The 22223-nt window shown below is 38.9% G+C and overlaps 1 protein-coding gene across 1 annotated transcript in view; it reads right to left on the reverse strand.

Moving 5' to 3' along the window:
• The window catches only part of DOCK8 (dedicator of cytokinesis 8), a 124196-nt gene that overhangs the window by 27529 nt on the left and 74444 nt on the right, over positions 1-22223 (reverse strand). Inside the window, exons 24-33 of the mRNA XM_070742627.1 lie at positions 21501-21596; positions 20062-20211; positions 17200-17313; positions 14260-14415; positions 13923-14062; positions 11501-11670; positions 7327-7472; positions 5101-5283; positions 4783-4918; positions 1666-1753 (exon numbers count right to left, since the gene is read on the reverse strand). Coding sequence (XP_070598728.1) covers positions 1666-1753; positions 4783-4918; positions 5101-5283; positions 7327-7472; positions 11501-11670; positions 13923-14062; positions 14260-14415; positions 17200-17313; positions 20062-20211; positions 21501-21596 — 1379 coding nt within the window. The remainder of the gene's footprint in view (positions 1-1665; positions 1754-4782; positions 4919-5100; positions 5284-7326; positions 7473-11500; positions 11671-13922; positions 14063-14259; positions 14416-17199; positions 17314-20061; positions 20212-21500; positions 21597-22223) is intronic.

The following is a 22223-nucleotide window of genomic DNA, read 5'->3' on the forward strand; positions in this document are numbered from 1 at the left end:
ACTTGAAACAAAACTTATTTTTTTAAAAGGTTCCAACAGTGAAACAAGTAAGCAATCTAGTCTAATAACCTACTGCAAGATATTATGCACAAAGAATTGGCTGTAAATATTTATATTTAATAAATAATATGCAAATATGATGCTAATACGTATTTATGGAACCATGGTGGACACAGACTAAATGAAAACATACTGCAGAGTTCCTGTATTACCTGTCAGTTCTTGTCTTCCATTGCACATGAATGAGAGTGTGGGTTTCTTTTTAGCTATGATCTTTATTGCTACAAATAAATATGCCTGGCAAGCACAGTTGCTACATAAAATGAAAACCCAGCCCAGATCTTCTCGAAATGATTTTTACCAAAACACCAAGTCACTAATATTATAGTTCCAAGGAATGGTTTAAATTACTTTATCTGTGCAATGAACCACTGAGTTTCATAACTTGCTATATACAGTGAGAAAATTCAAATAAATCTGAAGTCAAATACATTTTGACCTCCATTCCTTTTATAAATTTTGGCTGTAAAATAGTCCTTATTAGGACAGACGTTTCACACCTCAATTTGCAGGGCTTCACTGTTAAAATAAAGAAAAGAATGTGGCTTCAATGACTATTTTATTTGGTTTATTGTTTTATACCAAAGATTCCAAGCTGGAAGGAGAAATGACTTCCTTTTTGTCAGCTGTAAGAACCTGGGGGGGAAACTCCGTAAAATATAGTTTGGCTCAGGGGTGAAATTCAGCAGGTTCTGACAGGTTTTGGAGAACTGGTAGTGGAAATTTTGAATAGTTCCGAGAACTGACAAATAGCATCGCTGGCTGGCCCCACAGTAGGGTGGGAATGGGGATTTTGCAATATCCTTCCCCCAGGAGTGGGAAAAGAATGGGGATTTTGCAGTATCCTTCTCCTGCCATACCCACCAAGCTACACCCACAGAACTGGTAGGAAAATTTTTTGAATTTCATTCCTGGTTAGGCTTTGTTGGAAGGTCCAAACCCACATGTTACTGAAAATGAAGCGAGACACAGTACAAGTGCACTAGAGTGCCTTCCGTCCCCTGTCCTATTGCTCTCCTATATCTCTTATACCTTTCTTCTATTCCTATATCTCTTCTTCTATTCTTTCATTGATATGTTCTATTACTATACCTTCTTTTCTATTCGTTCTTAGATATATTTTACTATGAGTATCTCCTCTATAACCTTCATCATGTATTTTACTATGTGTATATAGATATATACCCACTAAAACCCTCATTGTGTATTGGACAAAATAAATAAATAAAATAAATAAAACAGCCATGTTTTCCAATCTATTTGTTCTTGGCTCTTGCAAACTCCAAGAGAAGCGAACAAAAATTTGTGTATTTATTTGAACAGGAGTCTCTAGTAATTCCCATTTTATTTAGCGCATCACCCTAAGGGATTCTGGTGTGTTTAAAACTAACGTCCTTAAGTACTGATATCTTTTGCTGCTGGTGACAGGAGAACAAAGGGATTTTCAGAGAACCCTTTCCATGGAGTTTTACAGAAAGCTACACATGTATCTGTTCGGGATGCTTTGAAGATAGAATTTCCTACCTTGTTACAGGGAGTGAACCTAGATGGCCCTTGAAAGAAGCAGTTCTGGTAAAGGTGATATACATTCATTAAATTACTCACTTATCTTGCGTTTCGCTTGCTTGCCGCCACTGTGTCTGCTCTTTTCGCCATCGTAAGTTCTCATTCGACCCTGGGAGTCTATCATTCCCTGCAAAGGGCAACATTCACAAATCACACCGAAACTTTAACACCAACTTTTTCTCAGGCGATAGGAGCTTTTGCAAGAGGCTACATCAACCGTGATTGCAGCCAGGGGAAATGTATCTTTTTATCCACAGAGCCAATGAGTAGATTTGATATGAAATTATTAAAATGTGACAGATGGGAACAATATGTTCCCAAGACATACAAAGCACTGGGCACAGAATCAAGACAATTATAAAGCAAAAACAAACAAACACAGATGTGACTAAAGGAAGGACTGTCAGAATCCAGCTGTGAGTGAGGTGCAAGAGTCATTCATGGTCCATCCTGCTTTTCTTCAAACAAGTTGAGAGGTTGTAACAGACACACATGACCCTCAAAAAATCCTTTGTGAGGAGTTACAACTCTGAATATGATTTCTACCAGAATCAGACCTGCAAGCTACCAGGTGAAAACAACCTGCAGCCTCTTTTTGACAATGAAAACAACTTCCTAGATATCAACTAGCTTGAGTCCATCGTGTGTTTTGTACTAAGTGCACATTCAGAACTGGCACCTAAAAACGTTATACAGTATTATACAACTGAAGATCAAGAACAAACTGAATAATGGCCGAGTTAATTTATAGATTTAAAGAAGGTGGATGAGAGGCACAAACATCAATCAATTCAACAGATCTAGTATTTATAACCATTTATAGTATATCTTATTAAGATTGGTGAGTAGTGCTTTTTCAACTTAGAAAAAAAATAAAATGCCAAGGCAATCCCAGGTTAGCAGTATAAATTCAGCATTTTCCCTCCGGGGTTCACGTACTTCTACAGTGTTACCATCTTCCTTCTCAATTTTTCAAAAGCAGCCTAAAAAACCATTCACAATCGTCTTTAAATCCAACAAACTAGGAATGCCTATAGTCTGCAAACTAATGTATGTATGTGTGTGTGCATGTATGTATGTATGTATGTATGTATGTATGTATGTGTGTGTGTATTTATTGAGTCAAGTATGTATTTTACTATAGAAAGATATAAAAATGTTTATATACATGATACTAGGTGTTGTGGTTAGCTCTGGCCCAGCTCCTGCCCCAAGGACTGTGGATGTGGGGGAGACATCCACATGCTGCAGGCCTGTTTGGCCCCCGGTGGAATCTGCTGATGAAGGCTCCTCTGACCAAGAAGACATGAGTGACAGGGAGGAGGAGAGTGGGGCAGACAGCTCAGGAGATCAATTATCTAGCTCCTCCTTGGATTCAGAACAAGAGTTAATGATACAGCCACGCATGCAGAGAGAGATGCATAGGCAACAACAACTGAGAGATTATCATCAAAGAAAATGAGGCCACCTGTGGTTGGGTGGGGCTGTGGTAATTAGTGAGGCTGCTATAAATAGCAGCCTGTGGGTTTGGCCATTGTGGAGGATTATCTGATCGTTGTGTTTTGTGACTGCTTTACTGACTTTGACCTTTTGTGTGCTGATTTTCCCCTGCTTTGAAACTAAACCAGGGCAAAGTGTGTTTCACTTTGTGAAAGAAGAAGGACTGTGAATTGCCTCCCAGCTGCAAGCTAAGTATCACAGAACTGATAAGGGACTTGTACAAATTACCAGTTTGTTTGGAGACGAGTGCTCTTTGCTATACCAAAAGAGGGCTTAGGTTAAGTGAATTTTCCTTATAAAGAACATTGTTTTGAATTTTCAAACGTGTGTGTGTCTGAAATTTGTACCTGTGAATTTTTGGGAGGAGTCTACCAGAGAGCCCGACAGAACACTACTAAAAGAGAAACATAAGGACATGGGATAGTAGGCACGCTGGTGCACTTATGCACGCCCCTTACTGACCTCTAATAAGCTTGAAATAAATCTATACTAGTCTCCCTTCCTTTTCATTATCAGCAAAATATGTTACACATAGAGAATATAGTTTGTCGACTATAAAAAATTTAACTGCCTTGGATATGGCCCCTGGAGGGGCCGAGAGGCAAAAAGGCCACCTTCAGTTACAGCTAGTCCTCAACCTATAACTATTCACTTAATGACAGTTTGAAGTTACAACAGCAATAAAAATGACTTATGACTGTTTTTCACCTTTATGACCCTTGCAGCATCCCCATAATCACACACTTCAGATTATTATTATTACTATTATTATTATTATTATTATTATTTATTAGATTTGTATGCTTCCCCTCTCCGTAGACTCCTTAGATGCTTGGCAATTGGCTCATATTTATGACACTTGCAGTATCCCAGGGTCAGATGGTTACTTTTTGTGACCTTCTGAAAAGCCAAGTCAAAGGGAAAGTCAAATTCACCTAAAAACATTCACTGCCTGTTACTAACTTAGCAACTGCAGTGATTCACTTAAGCAGAAAGGTCATAGAATGGAGCAAAACAGCTGTCTCACTAAGCAACAGAAATTCTGGGCTTAATTGTGGTCATAAGTCACGGACTACCTGCATCTATAAAGTAATAAAGGCAGGGTACTTAATAAATAATAATAATAATAATAATAATAATAATAATAATAATAATAATTATTATTATTATTATTATTATTATTATTATTATTATTTATTGGATTTGTATGCCGCCCCTCTCCGCAGACTCGGGGCGGCTAACAACAATAATAAACACAACATGTACAATCCAATAATAAAAAACAACTAAAAACCCCTATTATAAAGCCAAACATACTATGCATAACTTGTAATGGCCTAGGGGGAAGAGCTATCTCAACTCCCCCATGCCTGGTGGTATAAATGAGTCTTGAGTAGTTTACGAAATGAATATCTAGTTATAGCAGCTGCCAATAAGAGTCTTGATTTTGATTCTGATACTGGTAGTAATATCCAACAATAACAGCACATCCCAAATTCATTCACATCTCTGCCAAGTATCACCAATGGCAAATGCTGTTTGTGTTTTGAGGCTTCATTTACATTACTTACGGAAAACTGTGGGAGGTGCAGGCAACATTTCTTTGTGCTTCCAATGAGCAAAACAAACCGCCAAAGAACAACAGCAAAGACATACCAGCAAGGAGCCTGCTCCGTTTCACCATTTCTCCCCTGGCCCCCTCTCCTCTCAGCAGCGCCTCTTCCAGACGAGCTTTGGCGTCTCGTGATTTCTTGAGGGCCTGAGTGCTGACTTTGTCTGAGCTTTGCTTGCCCTGGCCAAACAGAGGAATAAATTTACATCTCTAGGCAAACATACTTCAGGACATAATAATAATAATAGCAACCATGTTACTGAAGCCTTTTAAGAGCCCAACTCAGAATTTGGCACAAGGATGCCAGTAAACATCCATTTAAAAATATAAACTTTTGCAACTTTGGACATAATTTCCTCTACCTTGTATTCAAAGCCTGAGACGCAGATGAAAAGAAGATCCAAGATCCGGTTCAGCTGCTGATAGGAAAGGTCAGCAATCCATTTCTGAATAAGGTTCTGGTCGGCATTCTTCATGATCCACAGGAAGCAGATCAAAAGATGTCGGGTTGTCTCAGGACTTAATATGTTGTATGGTTTGCTGGACTAGAAAGAGGTGACATGAAAAACTGGTAAAGTAGCAAGAAAGAAAATGTATCGGAATATAGCGATATATTCCAATATAGCAAATTTTGCCACGGGAACAAAACATCAGAACATCACATCTTGAAATTGTGAGAGATTGTTACGGTCATCTTAGAATGTCTTTTCTAATTAACAGCCAAGATCCATTTTTAATATTATTACTTTTTACTAGTTACATTTATATCCTGACTTTCTTCGAGCACAAAACAGCATACAGACTTACTTGCTCTTCCAATTTTTCCCTACAACAATCATCCTGTGAGTTAGAATAAGACTGTACTGGATTACATAATCTTCAAAATCTGTTCCTTTCGGTTTTCATGGTTGAAACTGACTGGAACCTGGACGCCCCTGATCCTAATCCCAATATTTTTACAACCTAGCACATTTTTAGTGGTAGTGCAGTGGTTAGAATGCAGTACTGCAGGCTATTTCTGCTGACTGCCAGCTGACTGCAGTTTGGCCCTTTGATTCTCATCAGCTCAAGGTTGACTCAGCCTTCCATCCTTCCGAGGTGGGTAAAACGAGGACCCAAATAGTTGGAGGCAATATGCTGACTTGATAAATCGCTTAAAGAGGGCTGTAAAGCACTGTGAAGAGGAATATAAGTCTAAGTACTATTGGTATTGCTATGATTCTTGCTATTATTATTATTTCAAATGGTGAGCAAGGATCCCTCCATCCAAAGTTTTTACTGAGCAGAAGCCAGTTCTTTATTTGACTAGAAACATAGAAACATAGAAACATAGAAGACTGACGGCAGAAAAAGACCTCATGGTCCATCTAGTCTGCCCTTATACTATTTCCTGTATTTTATCTTACAATGGATATATGTTTATCCCAGGCATGTTTAAATTCAGTTACTGTGGATTTACCAACCACGTCTGCTGGAAGTTTGTTCCAAGGATCTACTACTCTTTCAGTGAAATTATATTTTCTCACATTGCTTTTGATCTTTCCCCCAACTAACTTCAGATTGTGTCCCCTTGTTCTTGTGTTCACTTTCCTATTAAAAACACTTCCCTCCTGAACCTTCAGATACTTGTCACTGAACTTCTCAATTGAGTGACTACTGATTCAAGTAGGAAATGAAAGGTTTCCAACATGAAGTTATGATAAACGGATAAGGAAACAGATATGGATAAATATCCTAGACCCCTGAGATGAAGATATACCCTCTTAAATGGAACTCAGTAAGGAATCCTTTCAGATGGGTTTTCTATACGGCTAATGTCATTTGTCAACTGAAAGCAGCTCTATTTCAAACATCCCATTCAGTGATGGGCTGCACTTACCTTTTCGGTCCCAGAGGCCAGCGTGGGTGGGCAGGCAGTGCACGCAGCCCGCATGAGATTTTCCTTCCACGAATGCGCAGAAGCAAAGAAAGGCTGGAAATTTCCAAAATCTCTCTCATGCAAGTATCCTCGCCTGAGATTTTGCCGATTTTTGCTGATTTCTTTCCTTCTGCGCATGCGTGGAAGCAAAATCTCATGCGGGGGGAGCACATGCACATGATGGGCACGCACAGATGCACCTGCATTGCCATTTCAGCTACTAGAATGGCAATCCCAGGCGCACCGGGGGCCTCCCAATACTGATCCCACTACCAGATTCGTTTACACTAATGCTTTTAATTTTGTTTGCTGAATCATGTGCAGTTAATCCCCTTAATCTAGGAGAGATGATAGAGTCTTCAAGATAGTTTGAACCATAGCATCCATAATCCCTGGCCACAGTTAACACTGGGCAGGGATAACAGCAGCTGAAGTTCAAAACTTCCAGAGGCACTCTGTTGCCCACCCTCGTTTTAGGTAGAAAAAGAAGTTTTCCCACTGGGAAAATATAAATTGTACTTAGAACGTACATAACTACCAATCTAACTCAAATCAGAGAATGAGAGACGTTTTGATAGCAGAGTTAATGACAGTAAATAACATCACAAGATAAAATCATAGGAACATTATCCAGGAAGGGATTCCTGTAAATTACCGTAAAAAGCCTTACCATCATAAGCATAGAAGAGCCAGAAGATCGTAAATTAAACTGATTCCCAGCAATAGCCAGAGCAATATTGTGGTTAATCTGGTTTGCTGAATCTTGCTCTTCATCCGGCCATGCAGCTCGGCCTTTCCCGTTGTGAATATCTGGAACTAAATTGGAAAGGGTTTTTTTGGCATGGTACAAAATTTTTTCTATATTTCTTCAGTCAAAGATAGCTTATTCTCAGAGGGAGATGTATCAAGAGTGTATCTAGTAACCACCGAAATGCATTTAATTTGTTCTAACTGCTGTGGATTTTGATATTCTGGGCAATGATTATAATAAACATAGTATAAATATGTAGCTAAAAACTTCTGAATCTGCAAATCTGAGTTGCAGCACTCCAAATCAATCAGCCCCAGACCTGCTTCTTCCAATCCTGTACTCCAGGGGGAGGCAAACTTGGCTCTTTTATGACTTGTGGACTTCAACTCCCAGAATTCCTGAGTCGGTCATACTAGCTCAGGAATTCTGGGAGTTGAAGTCCACACGTCATAGAAGAGCCAAGTTTGCCTACCCCTGCTCTACTCTGTTTTTCTGATACAAGTACTAATCCCATGGAAGCAAGGGGCAACAGAATATTAAAATATAACCAGGCTGAAAAGCCCAGAAATGCCAGGTTAAAGTTCCAAGCAACAGTGTCATTTTTGAAAATACTTCCACATTTCTGAATAATCTGTATCCTAAACAATCTTTAAGTGAGATGGGCAGTGCAGAAATTTAAGGAATAACAACGCTATTGCCTATTAGCTGGAATGGGATGGAAGCCTGTGAATTCAAGCATAAAACATACTATCCAAATGAAAACAATGTGTCTTATTGTTAAATGTTTCTGGTGGATTTTTGAAATTTGTCTTCTCCCCTGATTAGGGTGAACTGGACTTTGTCTATTAATATTCCCACTATTAAAAAGATATTGAAACTCTAGAGAAGGTGCAGAAGAGAACAACCAGGATGGTAAGGGGACTGGAAACTAAAACATACGAGGAGAGGTTGCAGGAACTGGGCATGGAAAGTCTAGCAAAAAGAAGGACCAAGGGACACATGATAGCAGTCTTCCAATACTTGAGGGGCTGCCGCAGAGAGGAGGGGGACAGGCCAAAGCACCAGAAAGCCAGACAAGGAACAATGGATGGAAGCTGACCAAAGAGAAATTTAACCTCAAAACAAGGAGGAACTTTCTGATGGTGAGAGCAATCAACCAATGGAATGGCTTACTTGCAGAGGTTGTGAACAGTCCAGCACTAGAGATTGGATTGCCATTTGTCTGGGGTGGTTTAGTTTCCTGCTTGAGCAGGGGGTTGGACTAGATGACCTACAAGATCCCTTCCAACTCTAATAATAAATAAATAAAATAAAAGAGTGGTGTGTGCCTTTACATTATTATCCTATCTATGCACGCACTATTTGATTTATATTCAGCCTTTGTTTTTATAATTCAAGGTACGGTAGCTACCTAATTCTTCCTCTCCCTATTTTTTTCACAATAGCCCTGTGAGGTTTGCTGGGCTGAAAGAGGGCAACTTAAGCAGTTTACGTGCCTAATGGAAGATTGCAACTCACAGGCTCCCGATTTCTACTGTAGCGGTTTAACCATTCTTGGTTTTCTGTATTTGAACAATGAGACAGAATATTTAGTATAAAACTACAGCTGTAACAAGTTATCTAGTTCTCAGAGCTAGATAACAAAAAGAAAGATTTCTTTAGAATTAATGAATTTCTTTACTTTGCAGATTTTACAACAGATAGTATATCTCTGGTAATGTTCACAAGTGTTTTAAAACCAAGTCATACTTTATAGCTTAAGTTTCTCTTATTATGTGACCTTTGTTTCTATCCTTCAGTCTTGTCTTTCTTGCTTTTCTTTTCAGCTCTTCTTTTCTCGCTGACTATAATTGATTAAAACTGCCCCCTCTGTTTGCTCTTTTCCCAATATTTTATGGTGTTCCCTTTGCTTCTCCTGCATTATACTAGCTCTGAGCAGGAACACCCATGGCATAAATTTCTCCATTCAATCCTGCCTGACATCGAAACAACAGATGGGAAAAAACACAACAAATGCACTCTCAAAAGTCTCTAGGCATTAAGAAAGCCATTTAGACAGCAGTATACAACCCTAAAAAAGACATTACACAAGGAAAAGTTGAGAAAACAAAAGCTGAGAGATATTTGCTGCATTTACACAAATTGTTGGCGCCAACACCATTACCACTCAACAGTGTTAAAATTGCTGGTTCTTCAAAATATGTACTTGGATTGAATCACATCTTTATCACTGTTACACAGGAAGAAAGTTGGAAACTGAATGCAAATTATCTTGTTTGGTGCATAGCCAGTAGGCTAGGAGAGAAATGGAAATTCTCTAACAAGGGGTTTCCATCTCCCTCTGCATGTTAAAAATCAGATCCTTAGAAGATGATCTGTGACTAAAAACTGTGGGATCCTATGGAGTTTTATAAGGATTTTGAAAAGACACAGCTCATTGGAAACTGACACACAGGCAGTAGATTTGCAAATTTTAACATACACTCACTTTGCTATTGTTAATAGATTAACAATTCTCTATGGAGTTGCTTTTTCACATTTGTTTAGCTGCCCCATTCACGAGTCCAATAATGTCAATGCAGAGATATTGGTTCTGTTTGCATTACATTGTTACCCACTGTTAACTGAACCATGGTTTACTCAACTAAAATTTCTGGGCTTTCATAATGATCAACTAACCCAGTGGTTCTCAACCTGGGGGCCAGGAACGACCGTTCCACAGGGGTCGCCTAAAACCATTGGAAAAGACAAATTTCCCATGGTGCTAGGAACTAAAGCTTCTGGCGCCTTGGAACATATTTTTACAATCTCACCAATCAGGCATTTACAATCAGGTGTCCCTCTGACCTTCATGCCAATCAGCTTAAAGCTCTATTGGGAGAATTGGCGTTAGACTTATGGTTGGGAGTCACCACAACATGAGGAACTGTACTAAGGGGTGCGGCATTAGAAAAGTTGAGAACCACTGAATTAATCAGATGAGCAGGTCTGCATAACATGGTAGGTTAAACTATGCTTAAGCTTATCTGCAGGCAGTTATCTAAGGAATCTAGCAAATCCAATAAGGGTAAAACTACACATAGGCAATACAGTACTGCATATATCTCATTAAGTTTGTGAATCCTTTTAAAATTTCTTACTAATGGCAGTTCTTTCAGTTCTATCACTAGGTTGGTAATGCTGCTGTGAGAATTTTCATTAACCAAAGAAAGAATTAGGCCACTTTCTGACAGTCCTTTTCAGCAATATAAGAAGTGTTGGGGATGGAGTGCCATCCACAGGACTCCAAGGGACAGAAAATGCATTATAAAACTCAGGGGGGAAAACCTGTCCAGGGAGCCTGGGATTATGCTGAGCTGGTTAAGCTGAGGCAAGAGGAATTTTAAATAGTAAGAACATTTTCATTTCAAAATATAAGGAGAAAAACCATTTAGTTTTGAATGCAGAATTCAATTCGATTCAATTTAAATTATTAGATTTGTATGCTGCCCCTCTCCGTAGACTCGGAGTGGCTCACAACAATAATAACACAATATATAACAAATGTAAAGAATGGGGTGTGTAATAGTGCAAAAGCTGCAGTTGTCTCCCCCCCACTTCTTCCATTTTCCCGCAATAAGCAGAAATAAGATAACTTTTCTCATCTCCTGCATGAGCTTTGCACCTAGGGAAACACTCTGTGGTTTGCTTCAGAGAAAAGTGCTATGTCCTCATGAAGTCTGCTTGTTTGTGGCTTAGGGTATTTTGTGAATGTGAGGCATGACTTAATTTACAAGTCACACCTCATGGTAGCATACTGCATAAAGACAGTTAATCAATTCTGCCCTTTCATTTTTCATTATCACTTAGGTAATTATACTTAAATGTATTTAGGTAATCAACCTAAATACCCTACAATATTACCATATTACTCATTACCCTACACTATAGTGATAAATTTCTGGATTTCTGCTCTATTTGTGAACACAGAGGTCAAAACAACCCACATCGAGCAGATGGTAGGTCTAAAAGAAAATCAGTCAACTTTTTCATTTTTATATACCATCTAGAAGACATTAAGTATATCATCATCATCATCATCATCATCTCTTGCCTGTAAAATCATGTAATTGAGGAAGGGCATCCAGAATTATGCCAACCAAAGGCAGATAAAGTGCAGCAATTTTCACTTTCGTTTCTGGCTTCAAGCAGGATTTATCCAAATCATGTGAACTCATCAAGCTGTGGAGAGCGCTAACAGCTTTCTTCTGAACCTTGCTTATTCTGTCGGGACAAAAAAAGACAAGGGCCCTTTTTTTATCAGTTAAACGTAGAATAGTTCAAGAAATAACAAGATAAACATAATGAATATGGGAGTATTTTGGAATGGAATGGAATGGAATAGAATAGAATAGAATAGCAGAGTTGAATAAGTCTTCTAGACCAGTGTTTCCCAACTTTGGCAACGTGAAGATATTTGGACTTCAACTCCCAGAATTCCCCAGGCAGCGAATGGTGGCTGGGGAATTCTGGGAGTTGAAGTCCAGATATCTTCACATTGCCAAGGTTGGGAAACACTGGTCTAGACCGGCTTAGGCAGGAGACCCTACACCACATCCAACATCTTCTTAAAAACTTCCTTCTTGTTCTACCTTCAGGTGCTTTAGACATTAGTTTGACTCCCTCTTCTTTGTGGCAACCCATGAGATATTGGAACACTGCAATCATGTCTCCCCTAGACCTGCTTTTCATTAAACTAGACATACCCAGTTCCCGCAACCGTTCTTCATATGTTAAATATGTCCCCTCTAGGAAAAAAAATTATGCCATAGATTGCACATGCTTTCCTTTTAATTAAAAAAGTACTAAAATACTATTTTCACACTGCTTAGGGATTAACAAAACATTTCCAGGTCATGTTATACATATGGGAGCATCCTGGCCTAGTAAAATAATATAGCATTTAGACATATACTGTTTCATAGGGCTTTTACAGTCCTCTCTAAGTGGTTTACAGAATCAGCACATTGCCCCCAACAATCTGGGTCCTTATTTTACCCATCTTGGAAGGATGGGAGGCTGAGTCAACCTTGAGCTGGTGGCGAGATTTGAACTGCTGAACTACAGCTAGCAGCAGCTAGCTGAAGAAGCCTGCAGTGCTGCACTCTAACCACTGTGCCACCCCCGCTCAATATATAGACCCAGTTGTTTATCCTTGTTCATACGTTGGGGTGAGGCTATAACATTAGTCCAAATGTTAGAAGTTGCTGAATTCCTATAATATGTTAAAGTAAAATGCTTCTTAATTTGCTTTGTTATTTAGAATACAGCTAGTCCTTGATCTATAACCATTTTTGTAGTGACTGAAGTTATAATGGCACTGAAAAAACTGACTTGCATATTTTTCACACTTATTTAATTTTATTTAATTTAATTTACCGTAATTGATTTATATGCCGCGCAATCCCATGGGATTTAGGGCAATTTATGACCATTGCAGACTCCCATGATCACATGATCAAAATTTGGATGCTTGGCAACTGGCATGTATTTAAGAACCATTTTCTACTTAAGAACCCGAGCCCGGAAAAATTTTCCAGGAAATTTGAAAGTGGCACGAAGGCCCAGCCAGTTTCCTGCCATTATGCGGTGGTGATAAGGAGGCTTTGGCAATCCAGAGCGAACGAAGCATTTTCCTTTCTCTGGGCACTTGGAGAGGGAATAAACCTCTGCCAGCGCCCAGATAAAAGAAATGCTCCCTTTGCTCTGGGCAGCCCAGAGGGAACGGAGCGTTTTCCTTTCTCTGGGCACTTGGAGAGGGAATGAACCACTTCGCTCTGGTGAGTCCCTCACACTGCCTCCCATACAGGTTGCCTCCCAGAGCATCTGGGCGTGGAAAGGCAAAACGGGGTGCTTCGCCGCAGTGGATCAACTTGGCTTCAGCCAAACCAAGGAGTCACCACAGTGAAGGAAAGGCACCAGCTGCAAAGCAAACGAGAGGAGAGGGGAGCCCTTCAGCATGGGAAGGAAGAGGAAGCAGGTAGCAGCAGCAGCCACCTTTGGATCAAAGGAACGGGATGTCCCCCCCTCTCACCTGCCTGGGTTTCTCTCTCTGGCACAGTGTATGGGAGGCAGCTTCGCGCCGGCTGTGTGAGAGGCATGTGCTCCTCCTCACCGCCTCAGAGTCCCTCTTTTTTTATTTTAAGCCTTAAAGTTTTAGATTTTTTTGATTCCCCGCACCTTCTTCTTTCAGCAGCAACTGTCCTCCTCCTCTTCTTCCTCCTCCTCATCCCACCCAAATTCTGAGCTTTTATTTCTTTCCTAATGGTTTTGCATGCATTATTTGCTTTTACATTGATTCCTATGGGAAAATTGCTTCTACTTACAAACCTTTCTACTTAAGAACCTGGTCACGGAACAAATTAAGTACTTAATTAAGTAAAGGTACCACTGTACTTGACTGAAACCCAGTTCCATACCCAAAATTCATACATGTTGCTTACACGTGTAAATCTCTGGGGAAAAATGAGACCTACCCTTCCCCTTCTGCATCCAAAGTAGCTGCCAACTCTGTGAACAGCAGCCCTGTGAGGAAGTGCTGCTGCCGATAATCTGCTGTCAGCTCAAACATGCTGCAAAGTTTTTGATCCTGGAAACTTGAGCAGGAACTTGAATTCTATAATAAATGAAAGAAAGTAGCAAATGGGATGCTTATACTGAAAGTATGAAAGACTCATGATGACATAAAATATCAATGTACAACCAATGAGAAGAAATATGAAGACCCAATCATCGATATATTCTGCATAAAGAAGATACTTACAATATTATTCAATTGCATTTTTATTTTTTAAAAAAAATAAGGGGAAGTACCTGGGATGATACAGAAGGAGTGGGAGATGTTGGGGCACATCCTGAAGTCATAAAGAAGAGATTCAAGTTCAGGTAATGTTCATGACTGCAGAGAATTTGTAGGAACTCCAGCCTCATGGACAACAACACTGGGATATTACTCATTTTATTTGACAACTAGAAAGGAATACAGTAATTGCAAAGCAAAGTATGATGAATACTTCCATAAAGAGAGAAATACTTTGCTCTTGAAATAGATCAATAATAATAATAAAGAAGCAATAAACATTTTCAACTGTTCCATTTACAGTGTTCCCTCGATTTTCGCGGGTTCGAATTTCGCGGAACGTCTATACCACGGTTTTTCAAACATCTTAATTAGAAAATACTTTGTGGTTTTTTCCCTTATACCACGGTTTTTCCCGCCCGATGATGTCATATGTCATTGCCAAATTTTCGTCTGCCTTTAAAAAACATTTTTTAAAATAAACTTTAATAAATAAACATGGTGAGTAATAATCTAAATGGTTGCTAAGGGAATGGGAAATTGTAATTTAGGAGTTTAAAGTGTTAAGGGAAGGCTTGGGATACTGTTCATAGCCAAAAATAGTGTATTTACTTCCGCATCTCTACTTCACGGAAATTCGACTTTCGCGGGCGGTCTCGGAACGCATCCCCCGCAAAAATCAAGGGAACACTGTAATACTTGCATCACATTAAGTTTACATCTATTGGACTCTCTCTCCTAGTGGCAACATTTAATAAAATGGATTGTTTTTTGTTAATGTCATAATTCTCTCTACAAGGCAATTCTGTAATATACTTTCTTCATTTGTGCAATTTAAAAATATTGTGTTTTCAACACATGGCAATTGTTACTAAAAATATCTTAGTGCAACTGAATTACATGAGTGAAATCTATCAATGCAAAATTGATCTTTTAATTCCAAAGAAGCCCTAGAAACAAAGCAAAATTCCACAATACTGGTTTGAAACCTCTGTAGCCTGCAAAGAATGTTAAAGGAAGTATCTGAAAAAGTTAGGATTTTTATATGTCTAAAATTGATAAACGTTGAGTTTCAGAATTGTTCTGCCCAACTCAAAACTTGTTCATTTATTCAAAAAGACGACATGATGGCATATATGTTGGTCTGTGCCAACTGTGAGAACATCTAGAGCAGGGGGTGTCACACTCAATTTCATTGAGGGCTGCATCAGGGTTGTGTTTGACCCCCGGGGAGGGGACATGGCCAGATCAATGTTACTCATCGAGGTGCCATTTTGAACTGTAATGACTTTCTGCAGCCCTCTGCAGTGGAAATGGACTTGGTCCACAGTCTCCCCGAGCTCCATTTTCCCTAGCTCAGGATTGCAAGAGGCCATCACGACCCAAAACGGAGCCTCTCCCTTTTCACTGACAGAAAAGGGACCATGGGCTGGCCCTTCACTGATTCCAGGGTGGCTCTCTGGCCAGATCTAAGCATCCTGTAGGCTGGATCTGAGCTCCGGGCCTTGAATTTGACACCCTTGATCTAGAGCAGGGGTGGGCAATTAATTTTGCCATAGGGCCACATGAGAAATTGGGATGGTTTTAGAGGGCCGGACTAATATAATTAACTCAGTTCTACCCAATACTGTAAAGACCCAGACCTTGGCCTGATTTAAACACCCAGACCCACTCTACAGACCCCTAATTGTTTGCTTTATGGCAACACAATGCACCACAGTCACTGCGCTGGAGTGTTTGTGTGGTTTCTGTGCTGTGCTGCTCTTGGTAGGAGGGCGGGATCCGCTCCAGTGCGAGGATGAAAGAGCTCACCGTGTCTGCCGGGACTCCTCTGTTTCCTGCTTTCCTCATGATTCATCAGAGCAGAACCAGAGGAGTCCCGGCAGACGCGGGTGAGCTCTTTCATCCTTGCACTGGGGCGGACCCCGACCTCCGCGGACCGGTCACAGACAGCGGACGGGCCGGATGTAACCCACGGGCTGCCCCTTGCCCAGGTCTGATCTAGAGGACCATACATATGTTCTTCCAACATATAGGTTCTAGTCTACACATTTGAGTTAATTGTTTGGCCTGACAAGTCAGTTTTCCATATGTAAGAAGGCTAGGGTAGGAATCTTTTTGAATGAGGTATTCACCAATTAATTGCCAAGCTGATTTGAATGTTTTAATCAATAACTGTTATGGAGATTGGATGTTTGTCTCCCCTCATATTTTGACAACCTTCAGTCCCCATCAATATTAACCTGAGTGAGTGAGAGTTAATGGAAGCGATGGTAAATTGGGGAATTGAAGATTTCATGCTTATGAATTCAAACTGAGGCCATTTCAAAATCACAAAATAGACTGTTAACTTGTGAATTCCAAAACACTTTCCATCAGCCCCCCCCTCCTCCCCCCCAAAAACGTGGTAGGACTAGGCCTGAGAAACAAAAATCTATACTAGCCCTGTCTCTATGCTACTGGTCTTAGAAGGATAATTGGACTATTATCCAAATGTACACTTGAATCCTATTAGTGTGGGATTGTACTCGGGAGTTTCCCCAAGAGTTGTAGACAAAAAGAAACAAGCTTCTGAATCTGCAGGATATTTCAACCTTTCCTTGCTTACCTTTGTTACTATGTTTAAGAGAACCATGGCATAATAACTGGGAAAAGCCCATTTTTCAAGCCTCACTTTAAAAGCTTCCGCATTATGCTTTAATTACCACCCTGTTCAATGAATAATTTTTAGGAATGTGAAATATCGAACACTAGTATCTGATTTTCAGCTAGCTAAGTAAGATATTTCTATGATAGGATATTTGAATTTTTCTTATGGGCAATGGACCTCTCTCTCTTTTACACTTAAGACAGTAATTTAAAATCAAATTGTAATCTCTGCGCACTTGAAAGTTATATATTGGGATGCACTATAGCATGCCCTTTATCTGAAGGATTTTTATAATAAGGCCTACCTGATTGCAGTAGTGTTTAATGAGGTTAAACACAAATCCACGATCCATTAAAGAAAGAAGATCGTATAGGAAAAATGCCAAGCTAATGTTGATCTTTTCTGCCTGTTCACTTTCCTAAAACAAGATAGATAAATTATTGCTCAAAATAGAAATGTGTTATATACTCTTAGGTAAAAACTACACAATAATTATAGATTAATATACATAATATACGTAACTAAAATGACAAGTGAGGAAAATTCTCACACTTAAACTTTTGCCCACTGGGTTTAGCTGTATCACAACATAATGGAACACACACCAAAAAAGTTCGTCAATACCCAGAAATATACAAATGTAGATTACATGCAGTTAGTGGCCCAGAAATCAGTATTCTGACTTACTTGGGCTAAAGTTAATTAAATAAATGCAATTGGCTCATCATGTGCAATTATTTCTAGATTTATTCTATGATTCATACATGTCACGGATAGCATGAATAAACACGACACATGTTTGGCAATATAAAACCCAACCGAGTTTAATTTAAAAAATGTAGATGTGAAAAATGTAATAATGATTAGGGAAAATCTATAGATTTCGGGCTTGTAAACTAACTGTAACAAATAGATTTATAAACTACAAACCAGACATCTGATAATAGCCAAATGTCCAACATTTTGGACATTGCAACCAATAAATTAGAATAAGATATTTTAATCTGATTGGATGTTGATATTATTCAGATTAAATTTATGAAATATGTAAGAAGATACGAATTTCTACCATCTTTGGAAACCTGGCAGAGCAGGGGTTAAAATGCAGTCTTGCAGGCTAACTCTGCCCACAGCCTGGGATTCGATCTTGACAGGGTTCAAGGTGGACTCAGTTTTTCCATCCTTCTGAGATCAATAAAATGAGGACCCAGATTGTTGGGGCCAATATACTGACATTATAAACTTCTCAAAGAATGCTATAAAGCACCATGGAGCAGTATATAAGTCTAAGTGCTATTGCTATTGCTTTGTCTTTTGGATCATAGTTTGTTATTTTCACCCTATATTTAAGAGTCATTATAAATATATTTTAAACCTATCAAGCTATTTTATAGTATCGTCATGGCCCAGGACTTGGAGTCTGAATATGAAGAAACTGTTCCAGATACACCAGTGAAATGCCAGCCTCAGGAGCCACCAGGCCGGGGATCACTGAGACTGATCAAACATAGGTATCATCAGAACAGTGAGTGGTCATATGATGAGATATGCACCCTAAGCCCTCAGTCTTATAGGTAGAGCAGAGAGAAGAACAAATATGCTCCATCAGGCTCCTTGCCAAGTTAATCATAGATACCGGTAGCTGGATGCAGCCTACTTAAGTCCTGACATGCTTCTCTGTTGGAAACAACTGTCAGATGTGATCTGGTTTATTACTTAGGTGTATTCTACTCATGTAAAAATCATGAAAGCCTCACTTTTAAATTGACTGACAAGCCTGGCTTGGCTTTCTGAACATTGGCCTGGATTTTAATTTCTATTCTGCACCTTCCTTTTAAAAGTGAAACTACTCTTGCAAATTTTCTTTCCAAGAGACTGTTTATATTTACATTCCTTTCCTTGTTGGCTGTTTATCTACTCACCTCTGAGTAAATTGCTATTCTCACCTAAGTGACTTAAGAGTAGTGTGTATGTGTGTGAGTTTGAAACATGAATATCATCCTGAGAGGAATGCCTCTGTCTCCTTTAACTTTTAATTTGGTTCTTGAAATCTTGGCTTCTTTCAGTAAATAGTTTAAATACAGTGATACCTTGTCTTACAAACTTAATTGGTTCCGGGACAAGGTTCTTAAAGTGAAAAGTTTGTAAGACGAAACAATGTTTCCCATAGAAATCAATGGAAAAGCGATTAATGCATACAAGCCCAAAATTCACCCCTTTTGCCAGCCGAAGCGCCCATTTTTGTGCTGCTGGGATTGCCATGAGGCTCCCCTCCTTGGGAAACCCCAGCTTCGGACCTCTGTGTTTTTGCAATGCTGTGATTTCACTGAGGCTCCCCCCGCTGGGAAACCCCACCTCTGGACTTCCGTTGCCAGCGAAGCGCCTGTTTTTGCGCTGCTGGGATTCCCCTGCTGGGATTCCCCTGCAGCATCACAAAAACATGGAAGTCCAGAGGTGGGGTTTCCCATGGAGGGGAGCCTCAGAGGAATCCCAGCAGTGCAAAAACTGGTGCTTCGCTGGCAACGGAAGTCTGGAGGCGGAGCATCCCAGCGACAGCGGTGGGTTTGTAAGGTGAAAATAGTTTGTAAGAAGAGGCAAAAAAATCCTAAACCCCGGGTTTGTATCTCGAAAAGTTTGTATGATGAGGCGTTTGTAAGATGAGGTATCACTGTATATTCATGGTATGGTAGCATTTGGTATTGCACCTATTCATAAAATAACATGGTCATTCCATTAATCAGACAATTTTATAGTGTTATTACTAAAGCTTATTAATATTGTACAGCCTTATGATTCATACTCTAGCTATACTATAACTTAAAAAAATAATTTACAGATGCCCTCTTAGTCACGATTGCCACCTGCTCTTCAAAAAAAAGTTATGACCCCAGAAGTATATCAAGTGTATCAAGTCTATCTGAAGAAGTGCAACTCCATCCAAAATCAAAGATAGTAAATTCCTAGATCCAGGTGACCTCAAAATTCAAAGCCTTTCAGTCCTTCTCTGCTAATCAGAAAAAAAGGAGAAGATCTAGAATTCAAACATAAATAATGGTTGATTTTGAATGGATACTGAGGTAAAGGAACAATTTCCCTGGAATAAAATCATAACAATTGTAAGATTTTTTTTTTTTGAGGTTCTGTTTATTCTAGATTGTAAAATTACCTTCTGCGTCTTGATTGAAAGTGCAGCAACCTCTGAGGTAACAACACTGACAATTGTGGTGATGTCATCTTTGAAGCGGTTGGAAAACCGAGCTCTGCGGGGAACTTCCTGCTTCTGTACATTGTCAACATACTGAGCCATGCTTTTTACCTCAAAAAAAATAACATCGCCGTCGTTTATCAAATGTGTGTTTGTAAACAAAGGCAAATAGTAGAGTTGGAAGAACTCACACATTGTGAAGAATTCTTTATATTTCATGGAGCGACAATATTTCTAAATTCTGTTCCAAAAATTCTGCCGCTAAAATTAAAACTTGCAATGCACCTGTTAAACTTAAATGTGGGATTCCATTCGAAAATTCTTACGTGCATAATATAATACGTTATTAGGTGTATTGCTCAACTATTACAATTAGTAGTACAGTGTTCCCTCAATTTTCGCGGGTTCGAACTTCGCAAATAGCCTATACCACGGTTTTTCAAAAAATATTCATTAAAAAATACTTCGCGGGTTTTTTTCTATGCCACAGTTTTTCCTGCCTGATGACGTCATACGTCATCGCCAAACTAATAATTTTTGCAAATAAATAACAAAAAAAATAATTATTGTTAATAAATAAATATGTTTATAAATATCAGAATCACTAAGTGTCTTATTCAAAGGTGAGTACCACTAATAATGGTGAGTAAATGGTTGTTAAGGGAATGGGAAAAGGTAATTTAAGTGCTAAGGGAAGGCTTGTGATACTGTTCATAGCCAAAAATGGTGTATTTACTTCCGCATCTCTACTTCGCGGAAATTCGACTTTCGCGGGTGGTCTCGGAACGCATCCCCCGTGAAAATCGAGGGAACACTGTATATACATTTCCTACCTTTACTTATACATGATTTTTAAAAATGCAATTTATCCACTGGGACCTTCTAGGACCCAACATTAGGGGTTGTCCTCTCTGCTGCTCATGATTACAAAATTAGAATATCAATAAAATGCTTCCAGTGTTCTGCAGAGTCACATATGATTAATGTATTTGATGTGACACTGATCAACTCTAAACAGATTAATTTTTTAAACATGCATATGTATATTTATTTTAGGGATAATTTTTCCCTTACTAAACAAATAGTTCCTTTCAGCCAGTTAATTTTTGTGTGTGTATTTGATGGATTTGATGGATATGTCAATTAGACTAATAACCCAGAATTAAAATTTTATTTTAATTGACTAGAACTATACTATTACTTCCTTGAAAGTTATTCCCATTTCATAACTTCTCTCCTGAATATATTGTGGACATTTATTGTTTGCTTAGGAATCATGTTCCCTAGTGACAGAAAGGAATTAAATGCTGAAATATTTGTTCTATTTTATTCGAGTTGAACATCAAATTATATACTGTAATTTCCTTTACTGAAAATAAAAGGACGATACAAAATCTTACCAGCAATTCAAAGAAGAACCAAGAATACTTGAAGACTGATTCTCTCACCATGCCTGCGCTGACCACCATCTGAAGTGCGATCTCTTCATGAAAATGCTATGTAGTATATTAAAACCAAAATGTGAATGCCAATTAATTTTCAAGGTTAATTTCAAAGCAAAACTCTAAAAGGAGGAGATCCAAAAGGAAATCTTTTCGTATTAGTTCCTGAACACACACAAAGGCAGCTAAACTTTAAGAAAGCACACAATAAGCTGTTAGTGACCAAAAAACCCCACCAAACCCTAAAGACTGACCAAAAATAACAGCCGAAGAACTGATGAAAAAAAGGTTGACTATTCTAGCTATCATACATTTTGCAATGGCAGAACTAGTGCCATAAGGCAACCTTGGAAAAGAATTAATTAGCAAAGCCTAATAAACTTTATAGTACTGTATCAGTAGTAATTTTTTTCCAAGAAAAATTAGTAAGAATTAGTGATAATTGCACATATGACCAACACATAGGTGGTCCAGAATGAAGATCTAAATCTTTTGTAGCATGCAGTTATGTTTTAATTCATTTTAAGTTAATGAAGCTGAAGTCTACAATGTAATATGAACAAAAGGAGACTGTCACATAAAGTACCATAGAAGCCTTTAGTTTTAGTAAGAATGAAATTAGACGCCTTGCAGTTATTTAAAGATTAACAGTATCCATATTAATTTTTATCATCAATTATA

The sequence above is a fragment of the Erythrolamprus reginae genome, chromosome 2 (genome assembly GCF_031021105.1).
Source record: "Erythrolamprus reginae isolate rEryReg1 chromosome 2, rEryReg1.hap1, whole genome shotgun sequence".
Classification (NCBI taxonomy): domain Eukaryota; kingdom Metazoa; phylum Chordata; class Lepidosauria; order Squamata; family Dipsadidae; genus Erythrolamprus; species Erythrolamprus reginae.